At 37.8% G+C, this 22,655-nt stretch overlaps 1 protein-coding gene across 12 annotated transcripts in view; it reads right to left on the bottom strand.

The window, feature by feature from the left end:
* CADPS2 (calcium dependent secretion activator 2) overlaps window positions 1-22,655 on the bottom strand; it is a 555,896-nt gene that overhangs the window by 332,530 nt on the left and 200,711 nt on the right. For all 12 annotated transcript variants that reach the window (XM_059933509.1, XM_059933503.1, XM_059933501.1 and 9 more), the window contains one exon: window positions 317-397. In XM_059933509.1, the coding sequence (XP_059789492.1) occupies window positions 317-397 (81 nt within the window). The remainder of the gene's footprint in view (window positions 1-316; window positions 398-22,655) is intronic.

Here is a 22,655-nt window from a genome sequence, read left to right as displayed (position 1 = left end):
TCTCTCTGATTATATTATACTTAGTGCAATATTAAAATTCTTCTAAGTCTGGCAGTTTGAGAAATTCAGGCATTGCTTTAAGAATAATCTACAAAAGTTATCACTGAATTTAAACATCTTATATAAGGATGGATATGTAAAATAGATAATATGCTCCATTTTAGATAATATGCATTCAGGTACCTGGGCTTAAGAGGCATGCATGGAGATGAGAAAGTAAAATTATTCTGGCTTTAACTATACAAAACTCTTTCAGCTCACAGAAATCTAAGTACAGAAAGAAATGCGGTACAGTATATCAAAGTTAACAATTTACCTTTGCCATTTTCTCTGCCAATTGCAAACGACCATCAAGTTCCCTTCTGATCTGGGCTGCTTGTTCATCTGCATTATCCAACTTAAAAATAAAACAGAAATCACACATACATGATTACTTAATGGCAGTGACCTACAGATTAAAGCAAAGACAAAATGACTCCAAAAAAACTTTATAAATTCTCTCAACTACCTACTGAGAACACAGAAAGTTGTTTAATTAGATTGATAGTCTAATTAAATTTCTTGGGCACTTTTCATTGTGGTTTGCTCACAAAAAAGGTAATAAGTCTCTAAGGTTAATAGCTCAGCTTACCAAAAAATCTAATTATAATAATTCTTTGCCCAAACTGTCCACAACAAAGCTAAACCAAGAAGTCCTTGTTTCCTTGAGGATGCCTGAAGCTGTCATTAAGTTTATTCAGGCCACCCTTCCGCCTTCATTAAGGTCAGTCCTAAATAGTTCAAAATAGATAAATCTCTTGTTTTGTTCTTTCAGATTCCCAAAATGCATTTCTGGAGAGTGAGATACTGAGTAATGCTTCATTTTTTTCCTTGCTCTTTCAAAAAATGTTTCCTTCATTTATATAAGAAGTTTTTATTTGTGCTAAACTATCAAAGCACTATTTGATTGATTGCTATAACTTTTTACCATGTAAGTCTTCATATGCCCCTCATTCTAGTACCAACAGGCTCATACTGCCAAGAAATCCCTTCACAGACCGGCACCACGTTAGAGTTCCATTCTCTTGTTCTAAATTTGATTGAAAGCTTAGCATGCTATCCTCATTTTTAAAGATATTTCCATCTACATGGAATATTACTTTAACTTCTCCACTGACATAATCCTTAACTTTTTCTATAACTTCTTTTAACTTTTCCTCATGAGTCCTTCTATCTCCCTGTATTAGTTCATTAAGACCTCTTAAATCGAGGCAGTTCTATGAGCCATGCACAGTGTGGGCTGTACTGGGTGGGTTACAGATGTGAACAAGGCCAATGTTTCTCTTTAATTCCTTCCCCTCTCCCACTTCCCTCATTAAGAAGCCTAGACCACACAATACAACCATACTTTAGTAAAAGTCCATCTAAAAATTGGATTAGTACTGAGTACAACATTAAACACCTAGGAGAATACAGATTAACTTGTCCATTTGCTGAAGAACTACAAATTTACCATGTTACATTAAAAAAGATAGACTTAATAAGAAAAATTCTGAAAAAGATGAGTAGGGGCAAAGCAGGTCAGTAGGATGGTGGTGTCAGAATGTATACGAAGGGTCAAGAAGAAAGGTAGATGCTCCAGTAAGAGGGCACCAAACGTCTGGAGGTGAGAGCAGACAGTGGTTTGGGGAATGGAATGGGGGGAGAGGGGGGAGAAGGGAAGGTTCATGAGAGATGGGGCTGGAGAGAGAGGTGGGGCTACCTTATAAGCCTACTCTTCACAGGCAAATTAGGGAGCTTGGAATTGCTTCCTACAGCACTGGGATTTCACCAAGAGGTTTTAAGCAGGACTTTGGAAAGGTCACTGTGTCTGTCTCCATCACAAACAGGTTAAGAGGGACATAAGGAAGTCTACCTGTCCATCTATATCAATCCATCTATCTGTTTGTTTGACAGATCTAAGGTCACCTTTCCAAAAAATATGTTTCCAAATTTATTTTAAAACATCAAGTTTATTTAAAAACAAGTTTTTAAATAGGAAAGATTTTCTTAAACTAAATCCTTGTTGTAAAGGAGTTGCTATGTCATCTCAAAAAAAATTACATTTTAATTGATTCATATTCAAAATCAAACAGAAACAAGTCTCTCTTCACTGAGTCTGAAGTCAAAATGACTTACATTAAAAACTAACAAAATTATTAAGGAAAAAAATAGGTGATAAATGCCTATTCCAGGTAACTGAAATCAAGGTCCTAAAAACAAAAATTATGTGTAAGAACACTAACTACAATACCTCAAATACAGTAAACGTAATATAGGATATCTTCTCATTTTGCTTAAATGCTGATAAATATTTTTCCACAAAAAATAAAAATAAAATGGTTACCTGCAGTGAAGAGTTACAGTTCCACCAACAAATACCATTTAACATCTTAAAACCTTAAAAATTCTCCTTCATATTTCACCACAAAATATTATTTAACATCTTTAACTATTTGTATCTTCATATTAAAAGTTCTTATTTAGTTTTAAATGGAATTGAGTCACTTCTGCGGTCTGCAAGTGTTTTCTTTCTCAGAGTTTTCTACTACTTTTAAAAAATATTAATGCCTTAACTGCATTTGTCTGAAAAAATACAGACAAAGAAAAGCAGAGCATTACTGTACTAAACTGTCTGTTAATAGCAATCAGAGACTGGAATGTTATCGACGACTACAGTGTCATTTTTGTGAAACTAGAAAAGCATACTTCCAAACATGTTTACAAAAAAAAGAGGAAAAGCTAATATAATAAAGACAAACAATAAAACATTTATTGGTTGTCTTTGCTTTATGTAATGCTAGACAGAATTCAAGGAGGTAAATCAGCTGATTAACTATAAGTAAGAATTTTAGTTTACCATTCCATGTTCCATATGTTTTGTTTTCTTTTGAGTATTACCAAACTCAAACACAGTTGAAAGTTTATATAATTTTTATGAATGCTTTTTTTTTTTAACATCTTTACTGGAGTATAATTGCTTTACAATGGTGTGTTAGTTTCTGCTTTATAACAAAGTGAATCAGCTATACATATACATACAGCCCCATATCTCCTCCCTCTTGGGTCTCACTCCCTCTCACCCTCCTTATCCCACCCCTCTAGGTGGTCACAAAGCACCGAGCTGATCTCCCTGTGCTATGCGGCTGCTTCCCACTAGCTATCTATTTTATATTTGGTAGTGTATATATGTCCATGCCACTCTCCCACTTTATCCCAGCTTACCCTTCCCCCACCCCATATCCTCAAGTCCATTCTCTAGTAGGTTTGTGTCTTTATTCCGTCTTGCCCCTAGGTTCTTCATAACCTTTTTTTTTTTTTTAGATTCCATATATATGTGTTAGCATACAGTATTTGTTTTTCTCTTTCTGACTTACTTCACTTTGTATGACAGATTCTAGGTCCATCTACCTCACTACAAATAACTCAATTTCGTTTCCTTTTATGGCTGAGTAACAGTCCATTGTATATATGTGCCACATCTTCTTTATCCATTCATCTGTTGATGGACACTTAGGTTGCTTCCATGTCCTGGCTATTGTAAATAGAGCTGCAATGAACATTTTGGTACATGACTCTTCTTGAATTATGGTTTTCTCAGGGTATATGCCCAGTAGTGGGATTGCTGGGTCATATGGTAGCTCTATTTTTAGTTTTTTAAGGAACCGCCATACTGTTCTCCATAGTGGCTGTATCCATTTACATTCCCACCAACAGTGCAAGAGGGTTCCCTTTTCTCCACACCCTCTCCAGCATTTACTGTTTGTAGATTTTTTGACGATGGCCATTCTCACTGCTGTGAGATGATATCTCATTGTAGTTTTGATTTGTATTTCTCTAATGATTAATGATGTTCAGCATTCTTTCATGTGTTTGTTGGCAATCTGTATATCTTCTTTGGAGAAATGTCTATTTAGGTCTTCTGCCCATTTTTGGATTGGGTTGTTTGTTTTTTTGATATTGAGCTGCATGAGCTGCTTGTAAATTTTAGAGATTAACCCTTTGTCAGTTGCTTCATTTGCAAATATTTTCCCCCATTCTGAGGGTTGTCTTTTTGTCTTGTTTATGGTTTCCTTTGCTGTGCAAAAGCTTTTAAGTTTCATCAGGTCCCATTTGTTTATTTTTGTTTTTATTTCCATTTCTGTAAGAGGTGGGTCAAAAAGGATCTTGCTGTGATTTATGTCATAGAGTGTTTTGCCTATGTTTTCCTCTAAGAGTTTTATAGTGTCTGGTCTTACATGTAGGTCTCGATTCCATTTTGAGTTTATTTTTGTGTATGGTGTTAGGGAGTGTTCTAATTTCATTCTTTTACATGTAGCTGTCCAGTTTTCCCAGCATCACTTATTGAAGGGGCTGTCTTTTCTCCACTGTATATTCTTGCCTCCTTTATCGAAGATAAGGTGACCATATGTGCGTGGGTTTATCTCTGGGCTTTCTATCCTGTTCCATTTATCTGTATTTCTGTTTTTGTGCCAGTACCATACTGTCTTGATGACTGTAGCTTTGTAGTATAGTCTGAAGTCAGGGAGCCTGATTCCTCCAGCTCTGTTTTTCTTTCTCAAGATTGCTTTGGCTATTCGGGGTCTTTTGTGTTTCCATACAAATTGTGAATTTTTTGTTCTAGTTCTGTGAAAAATGCCACTGGTAGTTTGATAGGGATTGCATTGAATCTGTAGATTGCTTTGGGTAGTAGAGTCATTTTCACAATGTGCATTATTCCAGTCCAAGAACATGGTATATCTCTCCATCTGTTTGTATCATCTTTAATTTCTTTCATCAGTGTCTTATAGTTTTCTGCATACAGGTCTTTTGTCTCCTTAGTTAGGTTTATTCCTAGATATTTTATTCTTTTTGTTGCAATGGGAAATGGGAGTGTTTTCTTAATTTCACTTTCAGATTTTTCATCATTAGTGTATAGGAATGCAAGAGATTTCTGTGCATTAATTTTGTATCCTGCTACTTTCCCAAATTCATTGATTAGCTCTAGTAGTTTTCTGGTAGCATCTTTAGGATTATGAATGCTTTCTTAAAGGTTGACTTCTCAGTTGAGATAATTGCAGTTTCACATGCAGTTGTAAGAAATAATTGAGAGATAACCATTGTACACTGCCCAGTTTCCCTCAGTGGTAACATCTTACAAAACTAGACCATCATGTACAAGCAGAATACTGATTGATACAGTCATCCATCTTATTCCAATTTCCTTAGTTTTATGCACACTCATTTGTATGGATTTCTATACAATTTATTATCTGTCTAGGTTCCTTCAGTCACCACAGTCAAGACACTGAACAGTTTTAACACCATATGTTGCCCTTTTATCACCACACCCACTTCCTCCACCCAATCCCCAGCTGGTTAGTTTTATACAATATACCTCATTTTCAGAATGTTTAAAAATAAATTTAATAAGGAAAATAGATTTTCTTTTAATTTCCATTATTAAATTGGAGATGTGCTCCCATGCATGAGAGATTAACATTTATAAACACTGGCTTGGGGCCACAGACCTCTTTAATCTACACATTCACTGCCTAGGTGCTTTCCTCAAAGCCCGTGGCCATAAAGAGCATCTATTCACTGATAACTCCCAAGTAAGTATTTATAGCTCCAACCTCTCACCAGAGAGCCAGTCTGTTATTTTCAGCTGCCTACCTACCATTTCAACCTGCATGAAGACAAGGCACATTGCATTTAACATGCACCAAATGGAATTTTGATTTCCATCTCCCCACCTCAATCACTCCTTCCGTGAGTAATGCCATGTCATATAAATGGCACACCTATTTACCATCTGTTCAAGCCCAAAGCCTAGGTCTCATCTTTGACCTCTCTCTTTCTTTCACAGCCCACAACCAATCCAATTAGAGTTATGCAGTGAAACCCAGAATCACATAGTTGAAGGCAGACCAAATCCAGGTACTCTGAGTCCTTGGCCAAGACTCTTTTTTTGCATGGTGTAGTGTATCTCTAGCCACTTGAAGTGCATTTCATTTTGCCAATACAGTTGTATACATCATTATGGTGAAAATAATTTTTTCTTTTCTGAAAACTCGGTTTTGCACACTACCTCCTCTCCTTCCCCTCAAAAAAAAAAAAAAAAAAGTAGAAAAAAGCCCAAATGGATGGTTTAATAGATGTGGGACATCAGACTTTAAAATGTTGGTGATGTATCCATTTCTAGTGCCTGATTTGGGCTGTGAGATAAAGACAATGGGGATAATTTGGGGACCGTGGAGTTGGTGGTAGAGGCCAGAGACAAGTCCTCACTCCACAAGGACATCTTTTAATTTCATTTTCTTTTACTTTAAATTCCTGATTACAACACTTTATATGACAATAGATTACTTATACCTCACAGATATCCTTTCCTGGAACAGAATATTTTCCAGGTCTTTTAAAGAGGGTCATTCAACCCTGACCATAACAGATGCCCAAACGTATCTTTATTCTCTGCAATGCCTTGAGTATCTATTATACAGAACATTTTATCACTTTAATTATCAAAATATTTCAATGTCTTGACAAATAGTCAGTACTTTTATTTTCCTCCTGTTCATTACACAGGGATTGCTGTTTCCAAATTCAGAATTCTCTTGGCTATGAAGTTCTTAACCTGGACCTTCAGGAGTCTGAACCATTCAAGTTGGGAGCAAAATTTGGAGAGATATACACTTTTCTCCTTGAGGAATTGTTTGAATTTCATAGCTTACCCAAAGGGGTGGTTAACTCAAAACAGGTAAAGAACCATGGCTCTAGGAGAATCTTCTTTATAGAAGTCTCTTACTCATTTCTTCTAGAAGAGGCTGTCTGGCTTTTCAAACATAAGCAATGGCAAATGGCCACCTCAGGCCTACACATCATCAACCTTACCCTTTCGAAAATTTGTTAAATTCTTCATAAAAGGACACTAAGACATAGGCTCTGAACAATGCTGACTGAATGGCCCACAATTACTTTACTAACTCTATGTTTTTTCTACACCTACTGTACAGCAAGCACTACTGAAAGCTCTTCGGTAGCTGCAGAAGTAGTGGCCTTCCAGGAGTTCACATTTCATACAGAAAACAGTAAAAACAGTATTTAGAACAGAATTGCCACCAGAAAGCTACTGATCAAGGAGTGTGGGAAATCAGTGATGGAAGAGATGTTGTTCCTGGTTGATAATATCAGGATGAATTTGCTAAAATGGAAATATTAAAAAATGGACTTTGAGGAATAGAGAAAATACTGATCTGATGCCGCATCTATTAGTCTTGACTTGCAAATCTCAAACCCTGGGCTCTCTGGGCCCCAGTCCTCTCAAGTTCTGTGGAAACAGTTCTGAGAAGAGAAGGTCTCAGAAATCTCCCTTTGCAGAAGTCCTTGGGAAGACCCAAAGACTTCACTGATGGCCAACTATCTTACAGGTAAGAAAATTTTAAACAGCATAAGAACAACTTTACCAAGTTTTATCCAACAGCTTCATTTTATAGCATCTGATATCATTCTTCTAATGCTTTAAAAACTACAAACATCAAATATTCAAATTCATTAAATTTGCTCATATCTTCAAGAAAAAAAAAAGTCTTCTAAAAAGCACTTTTCATAGCACTGTTTAGCATCATTGCCCTCTATGATTAATCTATTTTCTAGAACCAGGATAACTGTCTTCACATTAATATTGTCAATCACTAAAAATGGGAATTAATAGCTGTGTTTTTCCATAATGATGCCTTTGTTTGCGCTAACCCTAGTCAATTGTGCCCTTCTTCCACTGAAAAAAAATTAGTTCTTTTCTGAGTCCCCAGTCCAATTATCTCTTTTCAAACAAATTATATTCTGTTACTTTCTTATAACATTCACCTTTATCTTTTAGTATGAAATATACAAGTAGACTAGGATTTGCACTGTTACATAAATAGTGTTTTCCCTGAGACTAATTCATTTGCTGGTTATTCTGTTTATATCATCTATAAATCTGGTGATCTAGAGATAATACATCATGAGAAGGAATTTGCACAAACCTAACCCCAATTCCAAAAGAACACTCCACCCAACATTATAATTTTCTCATAGCCCAGTGTTTGACTCGACAGTGCCAAATATGCATGGATTTTGCAACATAGCCTAAAAATCCTAATCAAAAGCTGTATTATTAGCAAATTCATTTACTTCATCAATAAATTTGTTAATTTTCTACCATCACTTGAATCAAATTATTTATCGTGAAGATAGAGTGCAACTCTACCCTACTGATTGTTCCTGCTCTGTTTTCTGTGCCAACCCCCCTCATTCTCTCAGCCCATAAGCACACACAGTTGGTCCTTGGCTGTTCTAGACAGTGTCTGCTGTTGTATATGATGTCATAACATACAGTACAATGTCATAACTCAGCACATAGCTCTGGCCTCTCTCCTGAGTCCCAGTTCTCTATCTCCAGTTGAAGGCAAGGTCTTTCCTTTCAGGCATCCAACAATGGCCTCAGCTAAGACTGAAGTGTCCGTTTTTACAATCCACTCTTCTTCATGGCTGCCCTGTTTCTACACATGATTCTCACTACCCTTGATCAGGCTAACATCTTAGAAGAGGAGGAGGAGTAAAGGGCAGGGGGATGGAAGGATGGGTGGAAGTGAATGAAAATAAGTGGATATGAATGAGAAAGAATGATACCCAAACATCTCAGCTTAGTTTTCAGGTCCACCCTATTTCGTACCAATCTCACTTTTTAACCTCTTGGATATTTTCATTATTTATACAAATTAGTTTGCTCATTATATACAAAACATATTACATTTCCCCCATCATATATCTTGTTTGTGTTTCTCCTGCCTGGGATGCTCTTCTTACCTACCTTCATTGTCCAGATCAATCTCCAAATCTTCTGAGAAGACTACCTGCCTATCTATTGGGTAACAAAGCAGGTACTATCTGATGACATATCTTTCATAGTAGTCTTCTCATTATTCAACTTCTCAGATATTTATGACCCCTACCTCACACCGCAACATATGACCCTTGTTAGCTCACCCTACCACCCTAACAAGAGGCCTAAACCAATCCATCTCCAATGGTGGGATTCCCGTAACCAGTCCCAGTTTTAATGTAAATGCAAGGAATAATTCCACCTGTATTTGAAAGGTTTTTGGACCCTAACATCCCTCCAGACTGACCCATCTTCCATGAGGCAACCTCCCTCAAAAACAGAAACAGAAAAGTCCTTCCTCCCCGCTATCTGATCATTGACAATTAGCCAGCAACTCCAAGGTAACTAAAACTCTTTTTGCAATTTCGTCAACACAAAGAGCACAAGGGAGTGAAGTGATTCCCGTATTCTCAAGGGCGACGCATTGCTTGGATGCCATTATGTCTGAGTCAGGGAGCGCTCGGCTGCTAAAGGCAGAGCGTGTAAAGATCACTCTCACATCTACTTGCTAAACTGTGCATAAGAAACCTGGCTCGGAAAGAGCAGTTCTGCCGCAGCTTCTCGGAGAACAGTTCTGAGAGTCTTAAAATTGCATTTCCCAAACCACACTTCCCTTTGAATACTACTTAAAAGTAGGAAAAAATGAACGAGTTAATGAGATATAAAATTAGCCTATGTGGGGGCTTCCCTGGTGGCGCAGTGGTTGAGAGTCTGCCTGCCGATGCAGGGGACACGGGTTCGAGCCCAGGTCTGGGAAGATCCCACATGCCGCGGAGCAACTAAGTCCGTACGCCACAACTACTGAGCCTGCGCGTCTGGAGCCTGTGCTCCGCAACGAGAGGTCGCGACAGTGAGAGGCCCGCGCACCGCGATGAAGAGTGGCCCCCTCTCGCCACAACTGGAGGAAACCCTCGCACAGAAACGAAGACCCAACACAGCCAAAAATAAATAAATAAATAAATTTTTTAAAAAAATTAACCTATGTGAACTGAACTAAACTATATTAAGTAATGGATCAAAATGTTCAAAAGTAAGAACGTAAGAACTTTAACCTCAAATATAAAAACCAGGGGACTTCGATAGCTTGGAGACTATGCATACATATTGCCTAAAGCGGTAGGCATAACTTTGCAAATTTTTGCACATCATGAAATTTTCTTTAGGATTCCATTTGGTATTAACATTTTATCTTCTAGACAGAAGTCATGAGCTAACATTTTCAAGCAATTATTTACTAACTATACTTCCCTCAATAAAATAATTGAATATACATTCACATTAATAACGATGAAACGGAGAGATTTTAGCACTAAGTAAAATAACACAGACACTATCAGCGACTTTAGAGGACTCTGTCAGAGCAGATTAGAACTTTAGCCTCATCAGGACTAGTAAGAGGTAAACTTATACAGCACTGTATGTCAGGAACCATTCTAAGTGTTCGTAAACATTATTACATTTAAACCTCAGAGCAACCATATGGAAGAGTTCTTACCATCATCCCAGGTTAGTAATGAAAAATCTAAAGCACAGACAGGTTTAAACATTTTTCCAGGGTCAAGGTCACACAGTTCATACTCGGCAGGGCCAGGGTCTGAATCCTATAGTTTGACCCCAGGGTTCAACGTAACCACACCTCCCTCTCCTTCATGACACCTCACCCTCAGTTTTCATCCTGTCAGTCACTTGCCATGAGTGCCCACAACAGGAAACACGTTAAATATTACTGGACAATTTACGGTAAAAGGATTTAAATATTTATCCTATGTTCAAGTTGTTACAATGCAATAAGAGAGGCATGTATGACTATCTATAATACAAAGTAGAATATCACAAGCTTTTGGGTATGCTAGGGAATTATACATTCCTCAGGGATTTCCCCCTCTCCCACAATATTTAAGAAAAATGAGTGAAGGCAGGAGCGGAGCAGAGCAGGCTTTGTGGAGGAGGAATTTCTCTTGATTCTTTAAGAATAGAGAAGGGGGATTCCAAGTTAAGAGAATAAAGTGAGACAAAATTAAAATTCAAGAAAATACAGGGTGTAGATGAGGAACAGGGAGTGCTTCGGCTCACCTGGCACAGAGGGGTGTGTAAAGAATCGTCACATGGGGAAGAATATGGGAAAGAACATAGAAAGGCAGGTGGGGGCCAAGCTGAATGCCACAGGTGTTGAAAGCCTAGCCAAGGGCTATGAACTTCATTCTGTTGACAGAGGAGCCATATTTTTTTTCCCTGTTCAAAGCTGGGTCATGATGAGAACAGGATGGTGCTTCAATAATATTAATCTGGCAATAAAAACATGTAGGATTAGAAGGGAGGAAGCAGGTGAGAGGTTACTCTCATGCTCCATATGAGAGGTACCGAAGTTTCCAGCTACGTGGATGGTTGTGGAAGATAAGGGCAGACACTGCAATATAATGGAGAAAGTAGCAGTACCAGATTACTGTTTGGACTGGGAAGGCAATAAACACGAATGGCTCCTGGTGATGAGTCAGAAAGCTGAACACACATAAATAGAAGCAGGTTTGAGATGAGAAAAAATAGCACTTTGAACCTGTTGAGTTTGAGAAGTTTCAGATTCAGCAGTTTGCCATGGATGTAGAGTGGAAAGAAGAGCCGACCTACGTGAGAAGGCTGAAAGACAGGGAAACTCAAAATAAGCATAGTGAATCTGTGTTTTTATCACTGCAGTATTTTTCAGTGCAACAATCCTAATAGCATCTGATTTCTCAAACAAAACAGGGCAGCAAACCTATCTATATTTTTCAAATACTATTCCTCTTGGTACCATACCATGTACATAGCGAGTGCACAAACTTCTGATGAGGCTTCGTAAAACAAGATGTCAGCCTCGTTCACCTGGAGACCTTCACGTAAGAATCATGAAAACACTTTGCAAACAGGAAATGACATCATTTAAAAACATTTAACAAGAGAGGCCTTTCTACCAGTTTGTAACAAATAACTAGAATCATCACTGCCACCCATTACACAAGTAAAATCTTACTAAGACAATGATCAATTGGCCCTGCTCTATCTAAGGTAATTAGGGAAAATGGAAAAAAGAAATATTTTTTTCTGGTCTTAAACAAAGAGGGTTCAGGATATTATAACCCCAATAATCATCTAAAAGTGTCAAATTCACAGGATACTCTTCGTAAGCATACAGTCCTTTTTCTTCAGCCCTTTCAAACTGCTTTTTTAAAAAAGTGCTTTGTAAAAAGTTGTTCTGACCACCTACCAGAAGAAATCGGGATTTTGTGGGCCATACATTTCTAAAAGTCCAAAAGCAATAAACAATTAAGAACCAAGTCTGATACTGTGAGCCTGACACATAGTAAGGTAAGGGCTCAGTAATTTTTTTTTAAATAAAATGATTCAATATACTAAATAGAAGGAATTTCTTGACTATATAATATTTTTCATATTAGCTGATTCCCTAAAGTTTTCCTATTAACACCACTTTCTTACTTTCTTGGTTCTTCTCTTAACCCACTCCAATCAGGTTCACTCCCAACCACTCCAAAAAGTCTTCCCTTGTCAAAGCCAACAGTGGCTTCCACTTGACAAATTCAAGGGTCACTTCGTTGTTGTGTGGCACAGGTAAACTCTCTCCTTGCAATGTCTTCCCATGGCTTTCCTGACACCACACTTTCTGGTTTCCTCCCTCCTCGCTGGCTCTCTTGCCTTTGTGCAGCCTCTAAATCCTGGCATCCCCAGGCCTCTCTGTCGTGGCCCCTTTTTCTTCTTGAGCCCCAGACTCCCCCAGTATGATTTCATAATGTCTCATGACTTAAATTAAAATACTAACTTTATCAAAATGATTTCCAAATCTTTATCTCCAACTCTGACCTCTCACTGGAATTTCAGACTTGTATATTCAACTACCACCTGCCATCACATGGACATCTAACATTCTTATTTCATCAAGTACACAACAGAACTTTTGATTCCCCCCGCCCCCTGCCACATATGCCCCTGCCCCAAAATACTGCTCCATGAGAAGAGAGACCACAATATATGGAGAGCCTTGATCAGTGGCTGACCAGAGTAGGTGCTATATTGAAAGAGAACCCTCATCAGAGATGCCCCATCAGACCACAATTAACAGAAATGCTGCATCAGATAAATGCTGGAAATGTAAATGGGAGATAGCCATCAAAGGATACTATCTTTTCTATAAAACGTGAGTGAGAGGAATGGGTGGATGTTACTCATAGTTCTAGAGAATGGTATGTCTTAAACTACAGACTCCAGCTGATCCCTTTTTCTGCTTGAATTCCTGGGCTTTCATCATGTCCCTTTTAAGGCAAGTAGGTGGTCTAGTGTTCTGACTCAGGCCAAAGCTCCCAAGCGCGGGAGCACAGAGGAATTCCGAAGCACAGTACAGGGCACGGATCCAAGAGGATGTGAAGAGACACCCAGGTGAAATCCAGTAGTCTAGGAACTTCACAGGCAACACAGGAAAACAGGACCACAGTAGGGCAAGGAGCAGAGCCTCATGACTACTCAAAACATTAACATGCAGGTCCTGTTCCACTTCTTTTTTAATAATGCTGGGCCATGCCCACAGGTGGGGTGAGGCAGGGGATGGGCCACATGCAATCCATTCTTTACCACCGAGAGTGATCTTTCCAGAACCCCAACTTGTTCCTGTCATTCCTTGTCTCACAGACCAACAGTGTTCCCTCTCTCGTGAGAGTTCCAAGCTCTTCCAGCTAGCATGTGAGGCCCTTAACATTCAAGTCCTTTCCTAACTCTGTAGCCTCATCTGCTACTCCACCAAAACACACAATGAATCTCCCGTAGATTCCAAGCCATTTCATTCTCCTCGTGCCTTTGTAAGTGTTGTTTTCCTCCAGTCCGCTGAACTTCTACGCATCTTCCAAAATTCAGGAATTGTCCTTGTTAGAACCTTCATTAAAGTTCCAACAGAGGATTGAGTCTCCAGACTTCCAAATCATTGCTTCTTCTGGGCACAGAGCTAGACTGTTTCCCAGCCTCCTCTATACTTAGATATGACCATGGCATGAAGACCTCAGATGAACTGTCAGGCCAGGGGTCCTTAAGCCTCAGCATCACATAGGAAGCTTTTAAAAAACAGACACTGGGCCCCACATCCACAGACTGTTTCACTTAGTCTGAGGTGGGGCCCAGGTACCCAGTGGTTTTTAAAGCTCCTCAGGTCATTCTAATGTGGAGCCAGTGTGGAGCACTAAAGAAATCCACGCAAACTATCCAGTATCAAATTAAGAGACTGTCATCCACGTGCTTACATTATGCCCTATACACACCCTCAGAGACACACTGATTAATTATACCATTCATCACATTTTATTTACATACCTGTCTCCTGACCACATGCAAACACCTTGAGGGAAAGAATAAAATCTTGTCATTTTTGTATTTTCATTGCTTCACCCAGTAACTGATATTTTTAGAAGGTATTCAATAAGCATTTTTCAATGTATAAAATATATTCACCACGTATATTTCATTTTAATTTTGATAGAATATTTTCATTAACAACCATGAAAAACTAAGAACAATATTCATATTATTATAGTTGGAACAGTAGATTCATATAATCTTTTATTCATTAATAGATGAAAACACGTCATAAAGTGCATTGGCAAAAACACTTTTCCCTTCCATTACTATTACAAAAATGCCTGATCTCTGAAGATTTGTGTTCTCTTATCATTAAAAAAAAAAAAAAAAAAAATGTGGACATACCGGGATAAAACCCTAATTTCTATAGGCTAGATCTAAGTAAAGAAGAAAAGTCTAAAAATAAATGCATGGAATATCTGACTGTAGCCTATATTTTTATCTGATGAGATTCGGGAGAAAGCAGAAATAAGTTAAAACATCTTTAGAAGAAACCTTACTTAGAAATATTTTTATGTAGTTCCTCTACATGTAGGCCAAAGGTAAAAAAAAAAAAAAATAACGCAGAGTCAAATGAAGCAACACTGATAAAAGTTATAACTTGATTTAAGAATATAATACAGCTATATTCACAATTATACAAACAATTTTTATGGATTAAAGACCTAAATGTAAGGCTAGACACTATAAAACTCTTAGAGGAAAACACAGGGAGAACACTCTATGACATAAATCACAGCAAGATCCTTTTTGACCCACCTCCTACAGAAATGGAAATAAAAACAAAAATAAACAAATGGGACCTAATGAAACTTAAAAGTTTTTGCACAGCAAAGGAAACCATAAACAACACGAAAATACAACCCTCAGAATGGGAGAAAATATTTACAAATGAAGGATTTGTACTGACAAAGGATTCATCTCCAAAATATACAAGCTGACAAAGGATTCATCTGACAAAGGATTCATCTGACAAAGGATTCATCTCCAAAATATACAAGCAGCTCATGCAGCTCAATATCAAAAAAACAAACACCCAATCCAAAAATGGGCAGAAGACTTAAATAGACATTTCTCCAAAGAAGACATACAGATGGCCAACAAATACATGAAAGAATGCTCAACATCACTAATCACTAGAGAAATGCAAATCAAAACTACAATGAGGTATCACTTCACACCAGTCAGAATGGCCATCATCAAAAAGTCTACAAACAATAAATGCTGGAGAGGGTGTGGAGAAAAGGGAACCCTCCTTCTTGCACTGTTGGTGGGAGTGTAAATTGATACAGCCACTATAGAGAACAGTATGGAGGTTCCTCAAAAAACTAAAAATAGAACTACCATACGACCTAGCAATCCCACTACGGGGCATATACCCTGAGAAAACCATAATTCAAAGAGAGACATGTACCACAATGTTCACTGCAGCACTATTTACAATAGCCAGGACATGGAAGCAACCTAAGTGTCCATCGACAGATGAATGGATAAAGAAGATGTGGCACATATATACAATGGACTATTACTCAGCCATTAAAATAAACAAAATTGAGTTATTTGTAGTGAGGTGGATGGACCTAGAGTCTGTCATACAGAGTGAAGTAAGTCAGAAAGAGAAAAACAAATACGGTACGCTAACACTTATATATGGAATCTAAAAAAAAAAAAAAAGGTTCTGAAGAACCTAGGGGTGGGACAGGAATAAAGACACAGACATAGAGAATGGACTTGAGGACACGGGGAGGAGGAAGGGTAAGCTGGGATGAAGTGAGAGAGTGGCATGGACATATATACACTACCAAATGTAAAATAGACAGCTAGTGGGAAGCAGCTGCATAGCACAGGGAGAGCAGCTTTGTGACCACCTAGAGGGGTGGGATAGGGAGGGTGGGATAGGGAGGGTGAGAGGGAGGGGATATGGGGATATATGTATACGTATAGCTGATTCACTTTGTTATACAGCAGAAACACACCAATGTACAGTAATTATACTCCAATAAAGATATTTTTAAAAAATAAAAACAATTTTTAGAGAGGAAACTGATTCAATATTACTAATCAGATTCAAATTTATTTAACTGAAATCAGATTCATCAATTATATATCATGATACATTTATTTTAAAAAATAGAAGTGAATATGTATATAAATACTATAGCTAATCATTAACTCCAGAATTTCAAAAGTCAGGTATTATACGATCCAATCAGTCTTAAGGTCTTCAGTTTCTCCTTGCTGTTTCCTAAAACATTACAATTGCCATTTAATGACATTCACTTGAATACTTTCCTCAAACATTTTGAGATTTAAAATTACACTCACAGGAAAGATATACCTTGCTAACAATCATTTCCTCAGCTTTATTTTCCTGATTTGCAAGTGATTTTTGTTATCAAATGTAACTGTCTCTGTAGAATGGGCTTTTATATTTCTGCCAAAGTAGACAAATTATGTTAAAATGTATTATCAATCACATGATACTAGTTGAGAAAAAAGATGACAGCAGTGAAAGGCAGATACCAATTTCCTCTGAGGGATTCACATGTCTCTCCCTATTTTCCCTTTACACACCGTGAAAGGGGGTCTTCAGAACATAATGCCTCATGGTTCCTGCACTTCCGGGGGAAGACTTTCACAGTGAGAGGGGCAAGAAGCACAGCAACTGCCTCTGTTGATTTTTTAAAAATTCCTAGACCTCAAGTGCTTAATCTCCAAAGCTTGAGATTTCTAGGGGAAGGGAATCATAAACCTGAACACTATACTTTTTAACCATTCATAAATATTCCTGCTTATTCCTTACAAACACACAACCAGTTCTGTAATATTACTTAACACAGTTCTTACAGTCTTCAGAATATAAGGAATTTGGTGAGGGCAGGGGGAGCGGTATTTAGAGAGGAAGGTTCCAGGTAACTTTGCTTTGACTCTTGGGTAAACATGGGTGAAACTTTCTTCAGTTAATGGAAGGAGACTATGAAAGATTAATGAAGATTGCTTTCGGCAGAAAAGATCAGGATCTAGATGGCTGTAAAATTCAGTTAATCAGTCCTCTTAAAAGGTAGAAGGAGGAGAATGACAGTATATACGGTACTATGTATTCCACTACTCAGACTCTGGTCATTTAGGATTGTGTGTCTCTGCAATCTACAAGAGCCACACCCACATGTGCTAATGTCGCCTCAAACCACAGCCCCAACCCAGCCCTCCTTATACTAGCAGCTCCCCCCAGATGCCAGGGGCTGCCTCACATCTCCATATCAGCACATGCTCACCCCTTCCCCCCCACAGAATACTTAGCATCTTCTCATCCTGGTAACCCTCTTCACGACACACCTGAATATTACACAATTCTCCCCAATACTGCATTCATCTCAACCTCAAGAAGGTAGAGCCAGGGACTTACCACGCCACTATGGCATTTACAAGAGTGCTTCCTTTGAAAAAAATTAAAGCTAGCAAATAACTAGATCTCCTTTCTATGTTACCATCTGTATTCTCTACATGATTACAGAGAATGGGCTAACGAACTGATTTAAACATAGTGTACCACGCTTTGTCATATTTTAAAATAATCTTTAAAAAACATTTCATTTCTGTTCAAGGAAAGCTGATTCATTACTGGTACCACTTAAGTAACAATATTTTAATTCAAAAATATGTGAAATAAAAATTATTCTTAAGACTATAAAACACATAGCTTTAATATCAACTAACTTCATTTCTCTAAAAGTATGATTGTATATATTTGAAATTCACTGCATTTCCTTCAAGTTATTCTGAAATTAAACTCTCTTCTGACAGACTGGGCTTCTTTCACCCCTGTTAATTTAATATCCTGATTCAAATAAATGATGGCTAACAATTTCAGATTCTGGTATTGTTATGTTACTCATTGTAGAATGTACAGTTTGCCTCTTTTTTTCATTTTTTCTCAGTATTTTGTTCTATGAATGTGCACCTATGCAAACACAATATTCTCAAAGCAAAGAATCCAAAATCTGACAGGCAGTTTCAATAGCACAAGAACTAATCCATGACATATGTGGGTTGTTCTTATGTTTTTCTGATAACATGTAAATAATTTTTCTTTCAATTATCCCTGGTTTCATAACTTAATTGTTATACATGCTATCTTCTAAATTAGTGCTTTTAAGAGTTTCCTAAAGGAAACTCTTAAATGCCTTAATTTTGAAATTAATAAGTTCTTGGCTCTGACTGGAAGTAATATAAACACCTATGCTTCTTCAGAAGACGGCTTCCTGTTTTTCCATTCTGGATGCTAAACCTACAGCTCTGGGACAAGGGCTACAAAACCACGTGAGGCTCCTGCCAGCTTCGGGTGGCAGCCCTGGCACTGCTCCCTCCTCATTCACGTCCTTTCCTTTCCGAGTCCCCAAGGGCTGTCTGTCCGTTGCCAACCTGCACATCTCAGCAGAGCAGCTTCCTATCCTGAGCTTCTGACCCTGAAGCGACAAAACATCTTTGAGATTTCCTAGGAGAACACTGTTGGCAAAAACAAGGGACCAGACAGGGTAAATAAATACAGAAGCAAGAATTTTACAGTGAGCAAGAGCCTCAAAGCCTTTCCTGAGACACAGGGAAAGTGGAGTAAATTCCACCAACACGTACCTGGAGCCAAGTGCCTGCAGCTTGGCTAGCTTTAGACCAAGCTGCTTCCCTGAGCCCTGCTCTACTAATTCCTCTCCTCACACCATTCCTTCCCTATAAAGGGCAGGCTATCTTCTGTGATTTCTATAGCCTTTTCTTTTTTAAACTCTGTTGAAAGACAACAAAAGAACAAACAAGATAGACAGGTCCTCGAGGGGAAAAAAAGAACCTCAGCTATTTTTCTCAACAATCCATTTTCTTAATTTCTGTAAAATGATTCTTATTCCAAAGGAAAGCTCTTCCCTTACTTATGAGTATTTTTGTAATTTCTTTAAGTTAATCAAAAAATCTTTAAGCTTTTCTTTCAAATCTCAGAGCTGAAGAGAACTCTAGTTTCAGCTCAGATACGTAAAGAGCTTAGGAGAAGTCATGCCTCCTGTCTTCACAATAAACAGCTGGACAAGCTGAAAATCAATGACTTTTCTTCATTTATCAGAGAACTGAGCTTTCAGGGCAAACCACTAACCCAATATCTGGAGACACAGGAAAAACAGAGAGTTACTACATTTAAAGCAGAAATCAGTGGGTGCCAGAAAAATAGAACCACTTATTTGACTAGTAATTTGGACAAACTACTGGAAGCTGAGGGCAGAGAGTGAGAAACTCCTGGTGTTGTATCATAAAGGGGCTTCCACACTTTCCTGGGCTTTCTTTCAGTAACCCCACCAAGTTCTCATGGTAAGGATCCAAGAAGGTTCCCCATGTGAACCTGGCAGGAAGAGGGGAAGAAGAGCCACTGTTATACCTCCCAGAGTCTTTTCCCTAACAAAGGGGAAAAGACTTTGTTAGAAGAAAACGCTGAAAACTTATTCCAGCTGGAGGAGGAGAAGGCTGCCCTCTGCAGTCCTTTGCACCCTTCCTGTCTTGTCTATTTGAAAAATAATAATAATAACAAAAAACCCAGCATGAACAGGAGACAAGGCTTCAAGGAAACAAATGGGGGATGCTTTAGCCAGGGAAGGAAATAAGAGATGTGGGTGAGAAGGAAAACAATACTCGGGGACAAAGGTTAGAAACACTTGTGCAAGTTACAGCCCTGAGACACAGGCCCACGGAAAGACTGAGACTTTACCAAATGGTAGAATGAACACTCCCTTCTCCCCGGCACCCTACCACAACACCAGCATCGCTCCAGAAGAACAGCCGATCGCGGTTAAAGAGCCGCAGATACAGACTCTCTGAAGAGGAATACTTAGGGAAGCCCAAAGTCAAGACAGGAGAAAAAGACAAGGACACTAGAAGAATGTGAAGCTTCTTGTGCCTGTGGCTACAACAAACATTAAACACAGCCAACCTCCCATTCAGATTAACGTAAATCCTCACACTAAAGGCAAATATACCGAAGTTTCTCTTACCTGATACAACATGCCTGGCTCTCAACAAAAAGTTACAAAGCATGCCAAAAGGCAAAAAAAGAAAAAGGAACACAGTCTGTGGAGACAAATCATGCATCCAAAGCAGATTAAGATGTCACACAGACATAGTTAACTAACAAGGAATTTAAGTAACCATAAATAATATATTAAGGGCTGTAATGGAAAAGTTGAAAACAGGCAAGAACAGATGGATAATATAAACAGGGAGGTGGAAACTCTAAGAAAGAATCAAAGGAAATGCTAGAAATCAAAAACACTAACAGACAGGAACAATGCCTTCGATGGGCTTATCAGCAGACTTGCTGATTCTGAGGAAAGAATCAGGACACCTGAAGGTCAGCCAAAACTTCCCTCTCTGAAATGCAAAGAGAAAGAGAACTAAAAAGCAAACAAAAAACCGAAAAGAACATCCCAGAACTGTGGCGAGTAACATAACTAGACATAACAAATATAACTAAAATACTGGCAGGAGAAGGTGAGAATAGGATATAAGGAACGTTTGAATTAATAATGGCTGAGAATTTTCCAAATGTAATGACACACACCAACCCCTAAATTCAGGAAGCTCAGAAAATACCGAGCAGGAGAAATATCAAAAAACTCATACCCAGGCATATCATATTTGAACTGCAGAAAACTAAGCCAAGGAGAAATTATTAAAGGAAGCCAGAGGACAAAAAACCAAACAAAACACCTTACAGAGAATCGAGGATAAGAACTTGATCGGACTACTCATCAGAAACCACACAAGCAAGAAAATGGAGTGAAATCTTTAGAATGTTAAAAGAGAAAAAAAAGCTAATTCTATATCTAATGAAATTATCCTTCAAAGATAAAGAAGAAACAGAGAATTTATCAGATATACAATAACTGGGGGAGTTCATTATCAGTAGTCCTGCCTTTCAAAAAATGTTCAAAGAAGTTTTTCAGATAAGGAAAATAATGTAGGTCAGAAACTTGGATCTACATGAAGAAAGAAAAGTGTCAGAGAAAGAATAAATGAAGGTGAAATTATATATATATATATATACACACACACACACATATATATCTTTTATTTTTCTTATTAATTTATCTAAAAATTATCTGTTTAAAGCAAGAGTAGTAACAATATGTTTGGTGAATAGAGCATATTATAGGTGAAATGAATGACAGAAATTTCACAAGGGATGGAAGGAATTGAGAATTCTCTATTATGGGAGAGCTGTACTACACTTGAAGCCTTATAGTGTTATTTGAAGGTAAGCTTAGATTATTTTAAAATACATATTGTAAGCCCTAGGGCAATTACTAAACACACTTTTTAAAAAGATAAGTAGTAAATCAAAAGAGAATACAAAATGGAATCATATAAATGTTCAATTAAAATTAAAGAAGGCAGAAAAAGGAGGGGAGACAAAGAACAAATGCAAAAAAGAGTCAACACTTAAAAAGACTGCAGAATGTGATCCAACTACATCACTTTATATACAAATGGTCTAAACACACCCATTAAAAGACAGAAATTGTCAGACTGGATTAAAAACAAAAACAAAAACAAAAACCAGAGGTAATATGTGCTGTCTACGAGAAACCCACTTTAAACAAAGAATCAGACAGGTTAAAAATAAACAGATGGAGAAAGATACACCATGCTAACCCTAATCAAAAGAAAGCTGAAGTAGCCATATTAGTTTGAGACAAAGTAGACTTCAAAAAAAAAAAAAAAAAAGATTATCAGGGACAAAGAGGGACTTTATATAAAGGGGTTAATTCCACAAAAAGACATAACAATGCTAAATGCTAAATGTGTATGAACCTAACAAAGCATCAAGAAACATGAGGCAAATACTGATAGAACTGAAGGTAAAAATAAAACCATTATTACAGATAGAGATTTGAACTAGAAGTATTGGGTTGGCCAAAAGGTTCTTTTGGTTTTTAAGTAAAAATAAAAGATATGTTTTTCATTTTCACCAAGAACTTTATTGAACAACATATTCACTGTTTTTGTTCCACTACCTTCTGCCATTTTTCAGGCAACTTCATAATTCTATCTTCCCAAAACCTTTTATCTTTTTGAGCAAAGAACTGTACCAGATGCCTTTTACAATCTTCCAGGGAATCGAAATTTTTTCCATTAAGAGAATCCTGTAAAGACCGAAATAAATGGAAATCCAAAGGTGCAATGTCTGGTGAATACGGTGGATGAATCAGAACATCCCAGCCAAGGGACTTCCCTCATGGTTCAGTGGTTAAGACTCCGCCTTCCAATGCAGAGGGTGTGGGTTCGATCCCTGGTCAGGGAGCTAAGA

Source organism: Balaenoptera ricei, chromosome 9, assembly GCF_028023285.1.
Source record: "Balaenoptera ricei isolate mBalRic1 chromosome 9, mBalRic1.hap2, whole genome shotgun sequence".
Taxonomy (NCBI): Eukaryota; Metazoa; Chordata; class Mammalia; order Artiodactyla; family Balaenopteridae; genus Balaenoptera; species Balaenoptera ricei.
Note: the sequence above shows the minus strand (reverse complement) of the source record. Positions and strands in the feature narration are given on the sequence as shown.